The following is a 20,986-nucleotide window of genomic DNA, read 5'->3' on the forward strand; positions in this document are numbered from 1 at the left end:
ACCCTGGTGCGATCTTCAGCGCTTTCCATACAAACCTAGTTTGGTTCTCATTTAAATATTTAATGAAATTTTGTTGACCCGTTCTAAAAACCAATATTAGTGTTTGTGGTTTTCCAGATTTCTGTAAAAAATGTAGTTCTAAATGCTGGGCTCAAAAGTTTACATACTTACAAAATCTTTGCGTCTATGTAACTTTTAAACGACATATTTTATGGAATCTGACAAACCATAGCCACGGATATTTGTTTCTAGAATCTCACAAACCATAGACACAGATATTTGGTTCTAGTCTACAAAATTTCTTTGAGTTTAATTGGACAAAGCTACGTTTGTATACAAAGCGCTTCTTCAAGTCCCGTACTTACAAGCTTTATCCCTTTTCTTCTTCTGGGCAATTTCTTTGTTTACAATATCAACAGGTCTAATAGATGTATCGGAGGCTTTCTTCTTGGCAACATGAGCTCTACCTGCTGCAGTTAACTGCATTCCAGGAGTCTTTATAGGTGCTGGATCTAAAAAAGGGAAACCTGCTATTTTAACGACCTCCCTGGCGCAGTGGTGAGGTAAGGCGCTATATTATTATTAGTGGGAGGTCCCGGGTTCCATTCCCGGCAGGAAAAATTTGAAATTATATAATTTCTAAATTTTCTCTGCTCTGGTCTGGTGGGAGTCTTTTACCCCTTTGGTTTCAATAAAAACTGCCATACCCCTTCCAGGTTAACCCGCTCCCATTTTAGACTGCATCATCTCATGCCACCAGGTGAGATTGCAGTCAAGGGCTAACCTGTATCTGAGTTAAAAACAAAACTCTGGCATCGACTATCACACGGTGGAGAACCGGTTGAATTGGAAGAATATCATAAAGAGAGTATTATCAGAAAGGAACCATGATCCTTATGAGTTACTAAATGATGTCCGCGACTTCGTCCGCATGAATTTAGGTTTTTTAAAAATCCCGTGGGAGTTTTTTATTTTTACGGGATAGGAAAGTAGCCTATGTCCTTCCCTAGGATGTAAGCTAGCTCTGTACCAAATTTAATCAAAAAATCGGTTTAACTGTTTGGCCCGTGAAAAGCTAGCAGACAGACAGACACACTTTCGCATTTATAATAGCATGGATGAGAAAGCGATGTGAGGAGAAAGAAAGTAGTGACGTGCCCGTTGCCAGAATGTTTTTTGAAAAGATTGTGTTAGCAGAGCCGTGAAAGATAACAAACACAAAAAAAAAGTAAAAAAAAAAAAAAAAAAATGAAAACCTACTTCAATAACCGCAAACACTAAAAAGTAAAAAATAATTTAATTTGTTACACAATAATTATGTATACAAGAGTTATTTTAGTTCTATAGTAATATTTTTTGGAGCCGGTGCCAATTAGCCGCACGACCCGTCAATCTACTCTTCATATTGTTTTGTGACTCCACATTGCCACCTTATTGGCCCATTGTACTAAAATATGATATGCCTGGTAAAATACCTACTGTTTATTAAGCTATTACACTGATCGCTAGCAATTTACTCTTATCCATTGAGGAGTTCCGTTCTCCATCTCCGAAGATATTCATCAGATCTTTACCGAATCAAAATGGGACTACCTCTGAAGTATGTCCTACTAAACAAAAAAGAATCATCAAAATCGGTTCATAATAAAATTGACGGAATAATCGCGTAACAAACATACAAAAAAAACATATAGTCGAATTGTGAACCTCCTCCTTTTTTGAAGTCCGTTAAAAATTACTTTCACAGTTAAAATGGGTGGATGGATGGTTGAAGCCTGAACAAATTTCTATTACCTTCCTCTTTGACGAATACGACATGCAGTATGTTCTTCTTCATCATATTATCAACGAGGTCTGAAGCATCTTGCAACCAATTTTTATATTTGGTTTCTTCAAATTCTTTGATAACTTTAGAAAATGCTTTGTACTGCAAAAATGCTGTCTTCTTTTGTTCACAATCGTTTAGTTCGGGAACCTGTATTTAATACCATGAAACTTAGAAAATAAACCAACTAAAATTCCATTTTTTAGAGTTCCGTACCTAAAGGGTGCCAACTATTACGATTCGCTGTCCGTCTGTCCGTTCGTTCGTCTTTCTATCAGCGGGCTATATCTTCTGAACCGCGGCAGAAAGCAATGTTCATCGACCTTTAGAAAGAGATAGCGGATTTGTAGAGCATTGAATCTGTCGTTATAATGTTCTCAAAGGTGTGTGAAGTCTACCAATCCGCACATGGCCAGCGTGTGTAGACTATGGCCAAACCCTTCTCACTCTGAGAGGCGACCCGTGCTCTGTAGTGAGCCGGCGATGGGTTGATCATGATGATGATGATGATGAATCTGTCGTTGAGACCGACAAAACGTCATAATTATAGGTATGAGTGATAGAGACAACGCTCTACAAAGCCAAAATCTCATTCTAAAGGCCGATGTACAATTCTTTCTGCCGCGTACTTTATTTCTATTGCCGTTTTAACAACAAATAACAAATATTTTAAAATGGCCGCCATGACAATTAAAAAATTAAAAAATATTAAGTATTTCTGGTACTTCGTGTGGGAGTCCGACTTGCACTTGACCGTTTTTATTTAAAGAATATTAGCCATGTTAAATGACTAGTATTCCCCTTTCCTCTCCAACTAAGCATCAAGCTTGTGCTAGGAGTAGGTACGACAATTTATAGTGCAACGGGCGGGGTTTGAACCATCAACCTTTCGGTTTTCAGTCCACTCCTTTATCCGTTGAGCTATTGAGGCTTAAATTGTTGCTTCTTACTTTCTGGAATTTCATAATTGGCTGTTTCATCTTATTGAAAAGTGCTCTTGCCCAGTAGATGGCACCAGCAACGGGGGGATGGTGTCGCAGTAAAGGCGGATTTTTGCGGAAACGCTGCAAAATATAAATGTTAAAGCATTACCCCCCTTCTGGTGGTTAATAATTATAAAAGGAAAAGGTGACTGACTGATCTATCAAAGGACAGCTCAAACTACTGAACGGATCAAGCTGAAAGGCATGCAAATAGTTATTATGACTTAGGCATCCGCTAAGAAAGGATTTTTGAAAATCCAACCCCTAAAGGGGTGAAATAGAGGTTTGAAATTTGTGTAGACCACATGGACGAAGTCGCGAGCATAAGCTAGTTAAAAACATAAATAGCAAATAGGAGTGATATAGGAATTCTAATGCCATTAGTTTCGAACAAAAATAAATAAATATAGCGTTATCCAATTGTATTTTTGATTTAAAAAAGTGATAGCATCAATAGAACTTACAGTAAATTTGTCTTCGATTATCGTGATTTCTTTGATGAATTGTCTCATGATGAAATCAAATTTTGTAACTAGCTGATTTCTAATCGACTCTCTTATATCGAACTCCAAAAATTTTAGTAGAACATCCAATGCCTCTTCAGATGATCTAAGATAAATAATGATTTCAACTTATTTTATTTCTTGTACGATGGTGCGAGTCGGATACGAACACGAAGGGTCCGTGTTCGTATCCGACTCACACTTGACCAGTTTTTTTTAATGTCAAGAAAAAAATATTTTAAATTAACGTAACATGTTGGAACCCCTATTCCAACGATTTAGTATCAATCAATGGCAACCTTTTGAAAACCATCATCATCATCATCAGCCTGTGGACGTCCACCGTTGGACATAGGCCTTCCCTAAAGAGCGCCACCACACCCGGTCCTCAGCTTTCTCATCCAGCCACTTCCCGCCAGTCTCTTTATATTTTGAAAATAATAGGTATTATGTTGAATTTTTTTTAATAGCTGTGCGAAATAAGTTTGATTCATTAAAATACTTACCGCAAATTACTAAAGCTTTGATTGATATAATTTTTGGCCTCCTCTTCTAAATATCTGACTTCATTCCAAAAGTCACCCATAATAACATCCCAGTTCTCCTTATTGTCAAATACGAAGACACTGAAGTCTATTGTACGGATAGGATACACGAGTTTTTCGACGCGTTTTCGGACATCGTCAATTTGAGTGGGATCACTGATGATGGACTTGAGTTCATTTCCGAATATTCGCTCGAAATCAATTAGTACCTTGGACAATACAACACTTGATGTAGTGTCTGAAGTTTTTATTTCTCGAGGGAAATTCGCAATATAAAATTTAAAAATATAGGTCATCACAATTGATACAGAAAATTCTACTGGTAAAAGAAGAACTTAAACTTAATAAACAATTCAATGTGACAATAGTTTCTTCCTTATTCCATGTTATCAATCTTATATCAGACGTAAGTAATGCTTAACAGGCCTGACTTAATATTAATGACTGAGCTTAGTGTGATGGTACGGTGATCGTCTCTGCTTCTTTCAATGATCGGCTATATAGAGAGGAAATTTAACAAAATAGCTAGGCTGAACTTAGGACACTGTTGGCATTTGGAATAACATGTTCTCTCACGTGTGGCAAATTTAATCTGCCAGGCACATTACGTTGGGCGGACACATGGACATCTTGACCTTCTACCAGGTTTTCGCGAGTTTGCTCATGAAGCTTATTCCAATTAATTCTACTATTTTGAGTCATTTGACTTCTCAAAATGTCCCTTTGGGAGAGAGATCACCTAGTTTAGAACGACCTGGTAGTGAGGAAAATCAGTTGGCATGTGTATTTAGCCAGATTGGGCCATCACTTTAAACCGACTGACGAGTCTTAAGGCAGGGGAAATCCCTACGCTAGAAACTAGCCTTTATCCATTGTTATCGAGGCCTCGGCTGACTACCCTTTTCGCTACGAAGCGTTCAATTGCCTTGTATGGGAGCAAGGTTATTTTTATGAGCTCGGAAGCTAGCCTCAGTACCATGGCATTTGTATATATGTATATATTTGTTCAGTTATGTAATAGGTTGGCCAACCTATCGTTCGGGTAGTCCAGCCGGATAAGACATGGCATGTACGTGTGTGCCCGATTCGTCACCGCCGGATGCCGCCAGAATCAACCGTGTGCCTTTAGTCTGGGGAAAACCAGACTTTTATACGTCGGACGTATCAAATTAATTACTTCCAAAATAATGCCTCGTGTGTCACACAGTTCGCCAGCCACATTTGCCCCGAAGTTCGGTGCAAAAGAAAAGACACAAGAAAAAAAAAAGGTCTGTACCTGCTCTATTGTTTACCCATTGTCCCGTTACCCGAAGATGCTCGTTCCCCTTCACAGCATACTGTTTATACGTCGTGATATCCTAAATGTTAAAACGTCTGCCATCTACTCGAAGTTCGATGGCTCGAACTCGACAAATACCTTTAGCCTTTCGTAGTTGTATGTATTCAACTTAATTAAATATCACTTGGTTCGTCGTAGAAAGAAAGCATCGTGAGGTAAACCGCAACCTGAGAGTTCTCTATGGAGCCCGCGCTCAGTAGTGAGCCGGCGAGGGTTGCTCATGATGATGGTGATGGTATCGTGGTAGCTGATAGTTCAAAACACACCACATTATCCAAATTATTAGTGCAATTTTGCCTACCCAGTCAATGTGTATTTTGGCAAGGGTCGTCCCATCTGACTGCGTTAGTCTGTCAATTTTATTCTATTTCTTATTTACTATTAGATAAGAGCTAATATTGTGAATTCGGTGTACTGCTGAAAAAAAAGGAACTAGCCTAAACTTTACTTAATAGTAAGAGTCGTGATATAGGTAATATGAGAGATTTAATATTGGAGTCCGACACATGGAACCATGTATCTACGGCATTTTTGAACACACACAGTTCGATCGTTTACCTCTAAAATGAATTTGAGCTCCATTATTAAATGTCTATAGAAGGTATCTAGACGTGATAAATAAAAGATGATATTTATACTCAAATGCTTTTATTTCTGGTAAATAAGTTGTTTTATTTACTCTCACAGTTGAGTATTTTTAGAAAAAAAAGAAACTGGTATTGTGATTTAGACGGAATTTTAAATGTGTTTGTTACATTTAAAACCCGCCAAATGTTCGCTTCCTAGGCCAATCTATTTAGAAGGGAAAAAACGAACATTTAAACTTTAAAAACCCTTACGGCCGCGCAGTTTATTTCACAATCAATTACACACATAATATGTCATAAAATTTAAGAGAGATTTCTTAAATTTTATTCCTAAAAACGAATTAGAGTTAAAGACACACTGTACACACGGTTATATACATAATCTAGCACAAGTATTTATTCTAAATACATCTGAACCTAGTTACACAACTTGTCCGGTTAAAACCACTTTCGGTATATTCTTTCTAATTTAAACCTACTCGCGAGGTTCACAATGCGCCCCCACTTCTCGCGACTATGCATACACAATGCGGTGATTAGGTATAATATGAAATTTTCACACGCTAAACCCGTGGTCCACTCCATCCAAGCCCAGGGTTGAGACCATTGCCTACGTCTAGCATGATATTGGTCTTCTAGATTATTTTCTAGATCTATTTCTTCTAGGTATACCGGCTAATCAATTTTATAAGCTTAAAAGTTGTGGAACTACTTTCAAAATTTACACTAAATACAATAATCTGGGTACTTCACCATTAAACCGCCGCTGGCTCGAACACACTGTCTCTATAACCTTATCTTATTTCTCAGGACAAATTTTAACAATACACTATACTATAATTTTAATCTACACTCCAATTTTGCAAAGGAAGCTCAAAATATCTCGAATGGACGAGGTCGCGAGGTTCGCGCTGGGATTTGTACTTCCGACCCGAGCCGAAATCCTGCCTTGACTGCCCTCCGTTCTTTTTCCAGTTCTCCCTAAAGGTCCCCGTGGTCGTGTTTCGTCACGCCCACAGTTCTCTGAAAACCAAAAACAGACAGGGGAGTACGGTTCTCTGATTGGTCTCCTCTTGCGCACAAAATTACCCTATTGGCCGAAAACAAAATTGCGTTCCAGGCCCCACCTCCAAAAATCTGTCCACATTTGTTCGCAGATACTTGTCGCCTGTTATTTGTCCCTAGACATATGGTTGCCATTTAGTATTAGTTTTTTGCCGTGTTTAGCCAGAAATTTTAAAATAACTCACGCATTTCTTGACGTCTTTATTAACAAACGCACTCTCTACTCTCGATAATTTGTTTTTGCTGTATTTAAAATTTATGGTCGCCTTTTTATTTTTCTTTCTTTGTTTTAGATTTATTGCCTTAGTTTTGAGAACGCCATAGAATCGTGTATCACACGGTAATAAATTTGGTGATTTATGAGTGACCATCTCACACGCCCCCAAATCGATTTTTTAATACACGTAATAAACCTCTATGTCCTTGCATCAAACATTAGTTGTTTCAAAAATCTATTTCCTTTACAATATTCACACGCTAATCCTAAATTTCCCACGCTTAGCCATCATATTCCCAGGCAAGACAATAACCTATTCAACTCGGGTATTTCCTTTTGTTAGAGTACTTCGAACTAATCGTTTTATGACCGCGGCGCCAACATTCTTCGCTTCTTTTCTATACTCTAAAGTTACCTTCCTTCTAGTTGTTTACATAATAGCGAAACAAGTGTATGGCATTGTAGTTACCTCTGATCTTATCAGAATGAACGTCAACTAATGTATATACATTATTGTACGGGACTGCCCCTATTATGTAAGGCCCTTCATATAGCCGCATAAATTTCCTTGTCAGCTTTTTATCCGCATCTGACTTTGCAAAAGTCTTAAGTTTCACCAAATCGCCTACTTCGAACTGTATTAACTTATGGTTCTTGTTATAATGAAATTCTCTACGTTCGGCCGCCCTAGCTATGTTCTGTCGCGCATGTTGTCGAATCTGATCCAACGTCTCCCCTTGCAAGTCCGACCCTGTCGCTACTTCAACGTTAAAGTCAGTTGATAACTGGGTCCGTTTCCCACATACTAACTCATTTGGTGAATATCCAGTCGTAGTATGTACTACCTGGTTGTAGCAATCTTCTATATCCACTAGCAGATCTACCCACGAACGGTGTGATTTATCGCAATACGTCCTGAATAACCTCCCTAGCTCTTTATTCACTCTTTCCGTCGAATTTGGTCGCGGATTCCTAACAGATGTATGTGTTAATTCGATACCTAGTTGACGGATACCTGACTCGAACACCTTCGAAGTAAAGTTCGCGCCTCTGTCCGAGCATAATGTTCTAATCGCGACCTGCCTATGAAACTTTTTAACACAGGTTAATGTAGCTTTCCCACTAGCCTGGCGTAGTGGGTATAACCTGATCAACTTACTATAAGCATCTTGTATGACGAATATGTATTTAAAACCAAACCTTCCCGCTGGTAAAGGTCCATAAATGTCGCAAAAGACTCGTTCTCCTATTTCCTCTGCTATTACCGATTTAATCGGCCCCGTATGAGTTTCTAAAACATGTTTCGACTTTTGGCATGCCTCGCACGACCTTACGACCCGACCTATTATACGAGACATATTCGAGAAATAGTACCGACGTTTCATCAGTGCATAGACTTTGTATCGTCCGAAATGACCTAATTCTTCATGTATGCTAACGATCAAATCTTTTTGTAAGTCCTCGGGGACATATAATCTTAACGTATCCTTTCTTATGTCTGTTTTATACAGAATCTCTCCCTTAAGCACGTAGTATTTAGATTCAGACGTGTCCGTTATTTGCATGCGTCTAATTATCTCACTAGCGGTTTTATCCCGTCTTTGATAACTACCTATTTCATCCCATCGCTCCCGTACTAACCGTCCTAATGATGATTTGAATAGATTCATCTCGTTTTTTCGTGAACGTGAGAGGGCTACAGTATGGTGTTGCCTCCTGTCTGATCACGCCTAGCTTTTCTAATTCATTTAATTCGTCTTTAACTTGTTCCCTATATGACAAAGGTACCGGATAGCTATGCTTCACAAAAGGTGTTTCGTCTACTAACTCAATAACATGTTCATATTTGTTAGTCAAGCCTAACCCTTTCGTAAACACTTTACGATATTTGTTTAACACAGACAATAAGAATTTCCTATGTTCATTACTTAAGTTCGATTTTTCCAATTGGAATTCCGTAATTTCCTCACTTTCTAATTCTCTACTCGCTACACTCTGTTCCACAGTCCCGGAGTCTTGATTTAATATCAAGTTAATCGTAGCCGCATTCGTCTCTCCCCCCAACCTTTCGATTTCGCAATCGGAATTCAATCTGACACAAGATCTAACTCCCATATGTTCTATAGTCAATGTGCGCTCACCATTACAGTTCACAATCCCTTTCACCCGTTCTAGCCAGTCATATCCCAGTATCAATGACCTAGGTAAACGTCGCATAATTAGTACAGGTGCTTCAACTAAGGTACTACCTAACTGAAACTCTATTAGTACCAACCGATTTGTACTCTCACTTCGAGATCCGAACGCCCCCTGTATTTGGATTGCTGGAATAGCGATTTCTGGTAGTTTCTTATTTTCTCTCACAATAGAATCGTACAATTCCCTAGTTATTCCACTAATCTGGCTTCCCGTATCTATAAGAGCACTCATACTCCTTCCGTACAACCTCACACACACTTCTGGTAATTTAGGTAAAGAATAGTCAATACCTACGTCGATTTGTTCATCTAGTTCATGAAACATTGTATACACGTTCAATTGTCTTTTCGTACACGCCTCGCACGACATGCCTACCTCGCTACATTCTGCTATATTCTCAAACTGGTTTTCCAATAAGACTCCTATGCTACTAATTTCCAATTGGCAATTTTGTTCGTCATTATCGGGGCCGCCTCTCAATAAACGCTTAAGGCCTCCTTCACCTATCCCTAGACTCTGTCCCGGTTTCCATCCACTCTTAATTAAGATCTTATAGACCACACCTACTCTTTCGTGTTCTGAGGTCTCACTGGCCCCCGTTCTACACAATATTGATTGATTCGACCTATTTTGTGTGGGGTGACCTAGTTTTTTGACGGTCCCTCCCCCACTTTCTTAGACTCAGCAGAGTCTTCGCCCTCTTTCACGAATGTGATAGCCGGTCTGACCTGCTTAGTTTCGGATACCGTGGGCCTGTTAAAATTTGCCCTAGAAATAAATCGACGGTAACCCCGACCCCTGGTCGAATTTCCCCTAGTCCTCCAATTGTTTGTCGACATTGTCGCTACGATAGGACGCCTCGATGGCGGTTCATTGTATCGCCTACCACCTCTATAATTACTATTCATACCACCTCTCATAACCCCCCTAGGTTTTTCAACAATATTTTGTTCTATGTCTCTGAGGAACTTTGCCCCGTTCATAATGCTAACTACTTCAGTTCTAGTAAACCATAGACGTTGTATGTCTATAGCATAATGACGCATAATGGAATTTACCAAATCGCGCTCGCTAAAAGCAATGGTTAATGATTGCATCGATTCTGCCTGCTCAGCGAAATGCTCAGACATCGTCATACCTGAATCGCTCGAGTATACTGCATTTATCAACCTATATCTAACAGATTCTTGGATTTGTTCGGTCCAATAGTTCCGCCTAAAATCGGTTTCAAAATCAGCGAATGAAGTCCACTCTTTCGAGTATAGTTCCATAACCTTTCGTGCATTCCCCGAAATGCAACCTAGCGCGATATCAATCTCCCGATCTGCCCCGTTTACTGCCTTTATATATTTTTTAATCGTTTTAAAAAGGTGATGGGATTAGTGAATGGCTTTCCGTCAAAATTTGGTTTGGTAACCGACGGTTGTACTACAAACAAGTTTCGGGTTTCAGCAAACGCTGTACTTGTGCTCGCGGTGTCTAGACTAACCCCTTGTCTATCAGATTTTCCGCTTTCACTTACTCCTATTGTCTGATGTGACGAAACACTCGCGTTTTCGTTTTGGCCTGCGTTCGAACTCAGCTGTTGTAATTTCGTTTCGAATTCGGTGATTTTTTTCAAAATCAACTCTAATGTAGTATTCCCTAAGGTCGACGTTTGCTCGCTCGATTCTATTGGGCTAGCTTCGCTCTGCCGCGTACCCACTTGCTTTGTTCTACGTGTTTTTCTACCTGCAGGCATCTTTTTTTTTTTTTTCAATTCGTCCCTTTTCGTTCTACCTACTCAAGTGCCAACTTAAATTATATTTGAATACCTTTCGTAAGACGCGAAGCCGTATTTTTAAAATTTCTATATTATTAATACTAATTTGCAATCATATGTCTGAGATGTGTTTCTATTATATGAATTCTCTAGGTTTGAAGAAATTTTAAGCCTAAGAAATAAGCAAGGAATAATAGCTCGATTCTCTGCAGTATCTTCTGAAAACCTGTAAATTGTACATTTATAAGACATACAGCTTATTTCTGCTCCTTCTTATACCTAAAATAAATGTAAATGTACAACATATAAACATAATAACATGCACAGTGTGTCCTTCAACCTCTTTTTATTTGTTTATAAGATTTTGCTCTCATATACCCAATCACGACTTCCTACGTTGTGTTCTTTTTTTTTTTTTTTTCTATAATCTAGTCATATCGTTAATTCGAATACATACATAGATTCTGGTCGCTCGGCATCAAAATTCTGTGATGGTACGGTGATCGTCTCTGCTTCTTTCAATGATCGGCTATATAGAGAGGAAATTTAACAAAATAGCTAGGCTGAACTTAGGACACTGTTGGCATTTGGAATAACATGTTCTCTCACGTGTGGCAAATTTAATCTGCCAGGCACATTACGTTGGGCGGACACATGGACATCTTGACCTTCTACCAGGTTTTCGCGAGTTTGCTCATGAAGCTTATTCCAATTAATTCTACTATTTTGAGTCATTTGACTTCTCAAAATGTCCCTTTGGGAGAGAGATCACCTAGTTTAGAACGACCTGGTAGTGAGGAAAATCAGTTGGCATGTGTATTTAGCCAGATTGGGCCATCACTTTAAACCGACTGACGAGTCTTAAGGCAGGGGAAATCCCTACGCTAGAAACTAGCCTTTATCCATTGTTATCGAGGCCTCGGCTGACTACCCTTTTCGCTACGAAGCGTTCAATTGCCTTGTATGGGAGCAAGGTTATTTTTATGAGCTCGGAAGCTAGCCTCAGTACCATGGCATTTGTATATATGTATATATTTGTTCAGTTATGTAATAGGTTGGCCAACCTATCGTTCGGGTAGTCCAGCCGGATAAGACATGGCATGTACGTGTGTGCCCGATTCGTCACCGCCGGATGCCGCCAGAATCAACCGTGTGCCTTTAGTCTGGGGAAAACCAGACTTTTATACGTCGGACGTATCAAATTAATTACTTCCAAAATAATGCCTCGTGTGTCACACAGTTCGCCAGCCACATTTGCCCCGAAGTTCGGTGCAAAAGAAAAGACACAAGAAAAAAAAAAGGTCTGTACCTGCTCTATTGTTTACCCATTGTCCCGTTACCCGAAGATGCTCGTTCCCCTTCACAGCATACTGTTTATACGTCGTGATATCCTAAATGTTAAAACGTCTGCCATCTACTCGAAGTTCGATGGCTCGAACTCGACAAATACCTTTAGCCTTTCGTAGTTGTATGTATTCAACTTAATTAAATATCACTTGGTTCGTCGTAGAAAGAAAGCATCGTGAGGTAAACCGCAACCTGAGAGTTCTCTATGGAGCCCGCGCTCAGTAGTGAGCCGGCGAGGGTTGCTCATGATGATGGTGATGGTATCGTGGTAGCTGATAGTTCAAAACACACCACATTATCCAAATTATTAGTGCAATTTTGCCTACCCAGTCAATGTGTATTTTGGCAAGGGTCGTCCCATCTGACTGCGTTAGTCTGTCAATTTTATTCTATTTCTTATTTACTATTAGATAAGAGCTAATATTGTGAATTCGGTGTACTGCTGAAAAAAAAGGAACTAGCCTAAACTTTACTTAATAGTAAGAGTCGTGATATAGGTAATATGAGAGATTTAATATTGGAGTCCGACACATGGAACCATGTATCTACGGCATTTTTGAACACACACAGTTCGATCGTTTACCTCTAAAATGAATTTGAGCTCCATTATTAAATGTCTATAGAAGGTATCTAGACGTGATAAATAAAAGATGATATTTATACTCAAATGCTTTTATTTCTGGTAAATAAGTTGTTTTATTTACTCTCACAGTTGAGTATTTTTAGAAAAAAAAGAAACTGGTATTGTGATTTAGACGGAATTTTAAATGTGTTTGTTACATTTAAAACCCGCCAAATGTTCGCTTCCTAGGCCAATCTATTTAGAAGGGAAAAACGAACATTTAAACTTTAAAAACCCTTACGGCCGCGCAGTTTATTTCACAATCAATTACACACATAATATGTCATAAAATTTAAGAGAGATTTCTTAAATTTTATTCCTAAAAACGAATTAGAGTTAAAGACACACTGTACACACGGTTATATACATAATCTAGCACAAGTATTTATTCTAAATACATCTGAACCTAGTTACACAACTTGTCCGGTTAAAACCACTTTCGGTATATTCTTTCTAATTTAAACCTACTCGCGAGGTTCACAATGCGCCCCCACTTCTCGCGACTATGCATACACAATGCGGTGATTAGGTATAATATGAAATTTTCACACGCTAAACCCGTGGTCCACTCCATCCAAGCCCAGGGTTGAGACCATTGCCTACGTCTAGCATGATATTGGTCTTCTAGATTATTTTCTAGATCTATTTCTTCTAGGTATACCGGCTAATCAATTTTATAAGCTTAAAAGTTGTGGAACTACTTTCAAAATTTACACTAAATACAATAATCTGGGTACTTCACCATTAAACCGCCGCTGGCTCGAACACACTGTCTCTATAACCTTATCTTATTTCTCAGGACAAATTTTAACAATACACTATACTATAATTTTAATCTACACTCCAATTTTGCAAAGGAAGCTCAAAATATCTCGAATGGACGAGGTCGCGAGGTTCGCGCTGGGATTTGTACTTCCGACCCGAGCCGAAATCCTGCCTTGACTGCCCTCCGTTCTTTTTCCAGTTCTCCCTAAAGGTCCCCGTGGTCGTGTTTCGTCACGCCCACAGTTCTCTGAAAACCAAAAACAGACAGGGGAGTACGGTTCTCTGATTGGTCTCCTCTTGCGCACAAAATTACCCTATTGGCCGAAAACAAAATTGCGTTCCAGGCCCCACCTCCAAAAATCTGTCCACATTTGTTCGCAGATACTTGTCGCCTGTTATTTGTCCCTAGACATATGGTTGCCATTTAGTATTAGTTTTTTGCCGTGTTTAGCCAGAAATTTTAAAATAACTCACGCATTTCTTGACGTCTTTATTAACAAACGCACTCTCTACTCTCGATAATTTGTTTTTGCTGTATTTAAAATTTATGGTCGCCTTTTTATTTTTCTTTCTTTGTTTTAGATTTATTGCCTTAGTTTTGAGAACGCCATAGAATCGTGTATCACACGGTAATAAATTTGGTGATTTATGAGTGACCATCTCATTAGTGTTATTTTTGAAGGCACAATAGCTGTTATGTTAGTTAACCAATTAGATACTTTCTCAACAATACACAACGTTAGTTTTAGTATTAGTACCTATAAGCAAAACCTTAAAGTATAGTTTGGTTAGCAAAATATAGTTGTTGTTAATTGACCAAAAATTACTTTAAAATCCTAAAAGTTTGGACACCTAGTTGAATGACCGCACGCATCAGCTGATTTAAGCCGTGCAAGCGGTAGCGCGCTCGATCGACGCGACGCCAGCCGTCCCGTTCGCTCACAGCCGCTCGCTTGGGGTGACTATGTTTTTGCGAGGACAACGACTCAACACAAGCTTATAACTTCGTAAGTTTTCATTAAATATATTTGAAATTTTGTATAATTGTTTATGTAAAGATATTCGACACGTGTTTTGGTTTTTGCTTATACTAAAACTACTTAAAATTGTATAAAGCGATATCGTAAAAGCGACATTAAACCTGGTTGATCATAAACTTTATTATTTGCTACCTGAACTATGTCTCCAAGGTCTCTAGCGACAGTGCCGATATAATCAGTGCGTGTGAATAGAAAGGGCTGGTCAAATTCCCAGCGCGCACCTTTTCCACTCATCTCGATATTACGTCGGGTCTCTTTATATAACATGTGCCACATTTCCATTATCTTCTGACCTGAACGTGCTAGTGTAAGGATCTCTTCGTTTGATTGACTGAAATTTTTATAGCTATTCAAATAAAATTGGTTGGAATCTAGTGGGAACACCGCCGATGGGAGTTGGTTCCACAGTTTGCATGTGCATGGAAAGAAGGATCTGGCACAAAGAACGGTCGAAGTGCGCCAGACACCCAGGCGGTGAGGGTGAAATTGCGTACGGTGGTGCGCGATGCGGTTGTAGAAAAAGGGGGGTGGAATGAGGTCAAAAAGCTCTTCAGAGCACTACTCATTATAAAGGCGATAGAACACGCAAAGCTCCTATTAATCCATTAGAATATTACTAGTTTTAGTCTGAAACCAATTTTATTTGAATCGGTAAAAAAAAATTACTTATATCTACATGTTATAAAATGAGTAATGGGTGTTGGAACATAACCGTAGTGATCTATTTACCTTGCTTTGAATTAGAGAAACTCTGAGGCAGAATTATTTCAAAGAATAAATTAAATCTTACTCAAATAATTTGTGCACATTGAGAAATCTCTCCAATTTATCGCACAAAGCCCAAGATATTCTTCCAAGCAGAGGGATCATCGTTTCATCCGTGCGATAACCTTTAGATAGGACCCACATCATGTAAATACTCTCAACTAATTCCGGTAACATGTCTATTACTTGTTGAAGAGGTGAATCATCTTCTAGTACCTAAAGTCATATTATAATTTAAGATTTAGATCATAAAGAGCACTGTTTTAAGAGTCCAAAAAGATTGCTAAGTATGATAGTTCTTACGGTAAAGAAACGCATCAGGGTCGATAAAAATTTGAGGTTATCTCCAGCCAAATTGTATTGTTCCATAAGTCTATCTTTGTAGTGTTGAAAGCCCTGAAATTTGTAACAAAACATTATTATAAGTACTTACTTATATACAGAACTAGATGATGCCCGCGACTTTACCGCGTGGATTTTGATTTTTAGATACCCCGTGGGAACTCTTTGAATTTCCATTCTAATGTTTATTTAACTAAGCCAATTTCGAGTGAAATGGCATTTCCGCATTGTTGAAAAATTCGCATTTTGAAAAATTTTAATTTTGTCAGTTAGACTGCCTTCTATAAAAAGTGCTCGTTAAAAAGTGTAAAATTTGAAAGATTAAAATAATATGTGATGAAAGTCTGTCATTTTTCAAGTTTTCCATTATAAATAATATCTATCCCGGCTGTACTCACGTGTCTAGTCGACGTTAGCCCGACTAGTTTCGAACTCATCCGGGGTCCTTTTTCAAGAGAGTCAGTTCGCGCACGCGCCGCGGCTGTGAGTCGGGCTAACGTCGACTAGATTCGTGAGTACAGCCGGGATGGATAATATTTATATCAGGCTGTCAGGCTTTTCAGAAATTCCACCCTCACGCCGATTTTCAAAACTCCACTTGAGCAAAGCCGGGTCTGGTTAGCTAGTCAGAGCTTACCATTAAGTAAGTTGAAGATCCTTTCTCGAGCAGAGACAATATTTTTACTACCATCGGTTGCTTCAACTGCTCAACAAGCAGCGATATTTCAGCATCCCTTTCACGCCAGTACTTATATTCTGCAACGGGGCCATTGCCTGCACGAGTCTGTTAAAAAAAGTTTTTTAACGAATAACATTATGGACTAAAATCCCGCGAGGGATACACTTTCGTTTATTTTAATATAAGCTGAAAGTTTATCTGCGTATTGTCCCCAAAACAGGGGGAAGGATCAGAGACTATGAAGTTTGGATCATGGTGGCCTTGGGAGATAACAGGTAACAAAAGTGTAAAAAATCTTTATGTATAAAGTGTAATTTTTATTATATTTTCTTCGAAATGGAATTAGAAATCACGGCAGGCATTGCCAGACACTAAGTCTGCGGCCCAGGTGGGAACGGGTGCAGCAGGCGCGATGCCATACTTTCCATGCCGCTCGGCACCCGTTCTCGATTAGGACGCGTCCGCGCGTCTTCCTTCCAACTGCTTATAAATATTAAGAGTTTCGGAATCCGGCTTGTTCGGGAGTTGTCCGGCTTCAACGGGTTGCGAAGCTGAAGTGGCAATGGGTAGGGCACATAGTTCGTACAACCGATAGACGTTAGGGTCCCAAGGTGCTAGAATGGCGACCTCGCACCGGAAGACGCAGTGTTGGAAGACCCCCCACTAGGTGGACAAACGACATCAGACGAGTCGCAGGGAGCCGCTGGATCCAAGCGGCGGCGCAAGACCGTGGCGTGTGGAAGTCCCTACAAGAGACCTATGTCCAGCAGTGGACGTCTATTGGTTGATGATGATGATGATTAAGAGTTTGTTCTACACGCTGGCCGCCTGGCCGCGCAGGATTCACCCGTTCCTACCTGGCCCGCAGACTTAGTGTCGTGGCACCCCTTTAAACTTTAATAAATTTGATAAGTAGATAAACTCTAAGCATATCTTTATAGCCAGCTGAGTGACTCTGAATAAACACCTACTTTACTCAAACAAGCAGATATCGTAGCGTCAATATGCGTCTGCCACATCATGACCGCCTCTTCCAGCTGCGCGGTAAGCGCACTGTCTACAAACTGTACGTGGCCCTCCTCTTGATCTTCCAAAAGCGCGGGTATATTTGGCATTGGGAGCTGAATTTCACCCTCCATATGCTGTATTGTCCTAGAAATAATATTATGTAGATAAGACTCAGAAAACACACCACTTTTTTGTTCACAGGGGGGAGGGAGGAGAATGGGGAGGTAACTTCTTAACATTTAACCCACATTTATCCGAAGTCCGTGTTTTTTTAAGAATTTTATGTGGGTAAAGCATCAAGCAAAAACTACGAGTAGTCTAAATATGTAAAAGGAAAAGGTGACTGACTGACTGACTGACTGACTGATCTATCAACGCACAGCTTAACTTACTAGACGGATCGGGCTGAAATTTGGCATGCAGATAGCTATTATAACGTAGGCCTCCGCTAAGAAAGAATTTTTGAAAATTCAACCCCTAAGAGGGCAAAAAAGAAGTTTGAAACTTAGTCCACGCGGACAAAGTCGCGGGAAAATGCTTTATAGAGACGGCTCGTAGAAGTGACATGTCAGATAATGCGGAAAGTTGTGCGATATGTTCCGCGCTAGATACTCGCACGTCGGATATTAAACTTGTGTTGAAGTTTGGTAAGCTTCCGACGTTTCAGTTCTGATGCTTTAATGATATTATAGCTTCTCTGTGCTTATAAGGGTGAATCAGGAAAATGATTATGCACATTTTGATAGAACACGTGAACAAAGTGTATCTCTAATCAAGAAAGACTGAGTAGCGTCAATAGACAATTTCATAGTTTAAAAGAATAATTTATCAGCTTAGGATAAACTTAAACTACCTACTTATCTATAATATAAAAATGAATCACTAAATGTGTTGCTCATCGCAAATCTCGAGAACAGCTGAACCGATTTCGCTAATTCTTTTTTTATAATATTCCTTGAAGTACGAAGATGGTTCCTACGGAGAGAAAAATTTAATTCAACCTCCCCCTCAATTTTCTAAACTCCACCCGAGCGAAACCGGGGCGTGTCAGCTAATTAGTTATAAATTAGGCTAGATCGTAGTATAAATGTATGTTTTATTCTTTGTCATAGTATCAAGCAATAAAGATTGTTTTTAATTCAATTAAATATTTTTAGCATTTACCATTCAACTATTCCAACAAGATTTTTTATGTCCTCTATAACTTCAGATGCTGCTGGTTTCTTCTCTTTAACACTATCCAAGATCGGTACTTCTGTTTCGGATGCAATAACCAGTGATAATGTCGGAGAACTTGGTCTTGTAACTTTTGGTGGCGGTTCAGAATCGTATTTTTCAGTACGCATATTCTTAATCCTACATTAGGAAACATAACTATTATTGTATACTTCAAATTTATATTTATTTCAAGGCTCTAGCTCATTGCGAAGTTACTTAGTTTGAATCGAATACAAACTTTGTACCGAAAGACAAACAAACAAACTAATAAATTGAATGACAAAAGTGACTAAATTTTGCATTGTCATACAGTTCCGATCTATATTTAAAATTTAAAGTCTAGCTCATTGAGAATTTAAGCATTGTACATACGAAGCCATCGCTGGCTGCCAGTCTTGCTGGCAGTCAGCACTGGCTTGATATTGGTCTTGTATAAACAGTTTTTCAAGCCAACCCAGCGCTGGCTAGCAGCGCTCGCGAGAATACAGTGCCTGTCAATTTTTAAGCCAGTAGGACTGGCGCTAGCATACTGGTTTCATATGAACCATACTTTAATTAAAAATTAAAAATAAATTTTGTAGTGAACAGAATACAGACCGATAAGAAGCAGAGTTTAAAAAACGGGTTAAAAGAAAAAAAATAGGTACCAAAAAAAATTATAATAGGTATTGCTTTACCTTCGTTCTGCATTTTCTCCTCTAGCTACATTAGACATCCATCGATAGTCTGACGGACGAAGGTAGTTTACCTGCAATAATAATTAAATTATGCCCCTGGTCTGACTGTGCGTTTTTGAACTTGTTTGTATACATGCATAGGCTTCTGAAGTTAACACTTCGTTAGCGTGATTTAGGCTTCATAGCGAGTGATTCAAGATAATTGTGCCATCTAGTAAGATCGTTCTTAATTTGCTTTCCGTCTTAGGTTCGAAGCGCAGGATTGTGTGATTATTTTATATGAGCGCTCGAAGCGCCATCTAGTGTCAACATATTGTGGCGACCGCGACAAGCTTTTATACAATAAACTAGTTCTTCTGCGTGGACTACATAATTTACGAACCTTTCCGAAAAAAATCGAAAAATCCTTTCTTAGTGGATGCCTACTCTTTACAAAAAACACACCCTCCAAATTTCATGTCTGTAGGATCAGTGGTTTAGGCTGTGCGTTGATATATCAGTCTGTCAGTCAGTCAGGACTTTGAATTTTTTATATTATATTATACAGATAAATAATAATAATATTATGTTTCCAAAACGCTTATTTACTTCTGAAAGCGAGTCCTCTGTCTGATGATGTTGTCCGGCATACGAGACTTGTCTCGAGATGACTGTCTCCGATTGTTCTACTGACATCGTCGTCGTGATGTCGCGGAATTGCTTCTCAAACAGTGGGACGAACGTCTGTAAAAGGATAATACACCTACATCAAAATATAATGGCTTAATTCGTTGATTCAACCCTTAGATGAAGATCCCATGCCGCCGTTGCAAAAAGATAAGTCATCACAAAAATCTGAGTTTCTTTCTTTATTTTCTTTATTTGATTCAAGACCATACACAAATTACTCGCTTACGAGAAGAAAGTCAAGAAAATCACCAAGGATGCAGACCAGAAGGTGGCTAAGGTGACATGCAATTCTATGCATACAATTGGAGTTAAGGGAATATACCTACATATAAAAAAACCGATCAGCCTCGCGCACCGAAGGTTCCGTACTACAGTCGTATAATGTCAACATTTTGCATGATTAATCAAAAACTATTATGCATAAAAATAAATAAAACTCAGCTCAACGATGTGTGAAGTTTACGAATCCGCATTTGACCAGCAAGCATGCATGCATGCATGCATGCATATGGCCAACCGCCAAACCCTTATCAAGTTCTCATTCTTAGAGGAAACCTATGCTCAGTAGTAAGTTGGCGATGGGTTGATGATGACGATGAAAAAAACTCTTACCTCTTTCAGCTGTGACCCCAAGCTCATCAGCACCTTCCCAGAAATGCACCCCACGAGTATGTACTTTGGCATTTTTAATTTCGTCATTTTGGGTGTCTCGTCCAGAGGTATTTCATCTTGAATCTGCCTTGTGAAGTAGAGGTAGCGACGATTGCGATGCGTATTTAGAGGTGTTAATCCACCAAAAATTGGTACCAGTTTTGGATATTGGATTATC

The 20,986-nt window shown here is 39.1% G+C and overlaps 1 protein-coding gene across 1 annotated transcript in view; it reads right to left on the reverse strand.

The window, feature by feature from the left end:
* Nucleotides 1-20,934, reverse strand: part of Dhc98D (Dynein heavy chain at 89D) — an 83,393-nt gene extending 62,459 nt beyond the window's left edge. The window contains exons 1-14 of the mRNA XM_034979551.2: nt 20,770-20,934; nt 20,077-20,211; nt 19,489-19,559; nt 18,758-18,949; nt 17,557-17,737; nt 16,544-16,690; nt 15,868-15,960; nt 15,590-15,780; nt 14,932-15,130; nt 3,818-4,065; nt 3,273-3,417; nt 2,776-2,889; nt 1,795-1,975; nt 366-512 (exon numbers count right to left, since the gene is read on the reverse strand). Of these exons, the coding sequence (XP_034835442.2) occupies nt 366-512; nt 1,795-1,975; nt 2,776-2,889; nt 3,273-3,417; nt 3,818-4,065; nt 14,932-15,130; nt 15,590-15,780; nt 15,868-15,960; nt 16,544-16,690; nt 17,557-17,737; nt 18,758-18,949; nt 19,489-19,559; nt 20,077-20,211; nt 20,770-20,856 (2,131 nt within the window). The 5' untranslated portion in view covers nt 20,857-20,934. The remainder of the gene's footprint in view (nt 1-365; nt 513-1,794; nt 1,976-2,775; nt 2,890-3,272; nt 3,418-3,817; nt 4,066-14,931; nt 15,131-15,589; nt 15,781-15,867; nt 15,961-16,543; nt 16,691-17,556; nt 17,738-18,757; nt 18,950-19,488; nt 19,560-20,076; nt 20,212-20,769) is intronic.
* Nucleotides 20,935-20,986: the final 52 nt, after the last annotated feature.

This window comes from Maniola hyperantus, chromosome 20, assembly GCF_902806685.2.
Source record: "Maniola hyperantus chromosome 20, iAphHyp1.2, whole genome shotgun sequence".
NCBI lineage: Eukaryota > Metazoa > Arthropoda > Insecta > Lepidoptera > Nymphalidae > Maniola > Maniola hyperantus.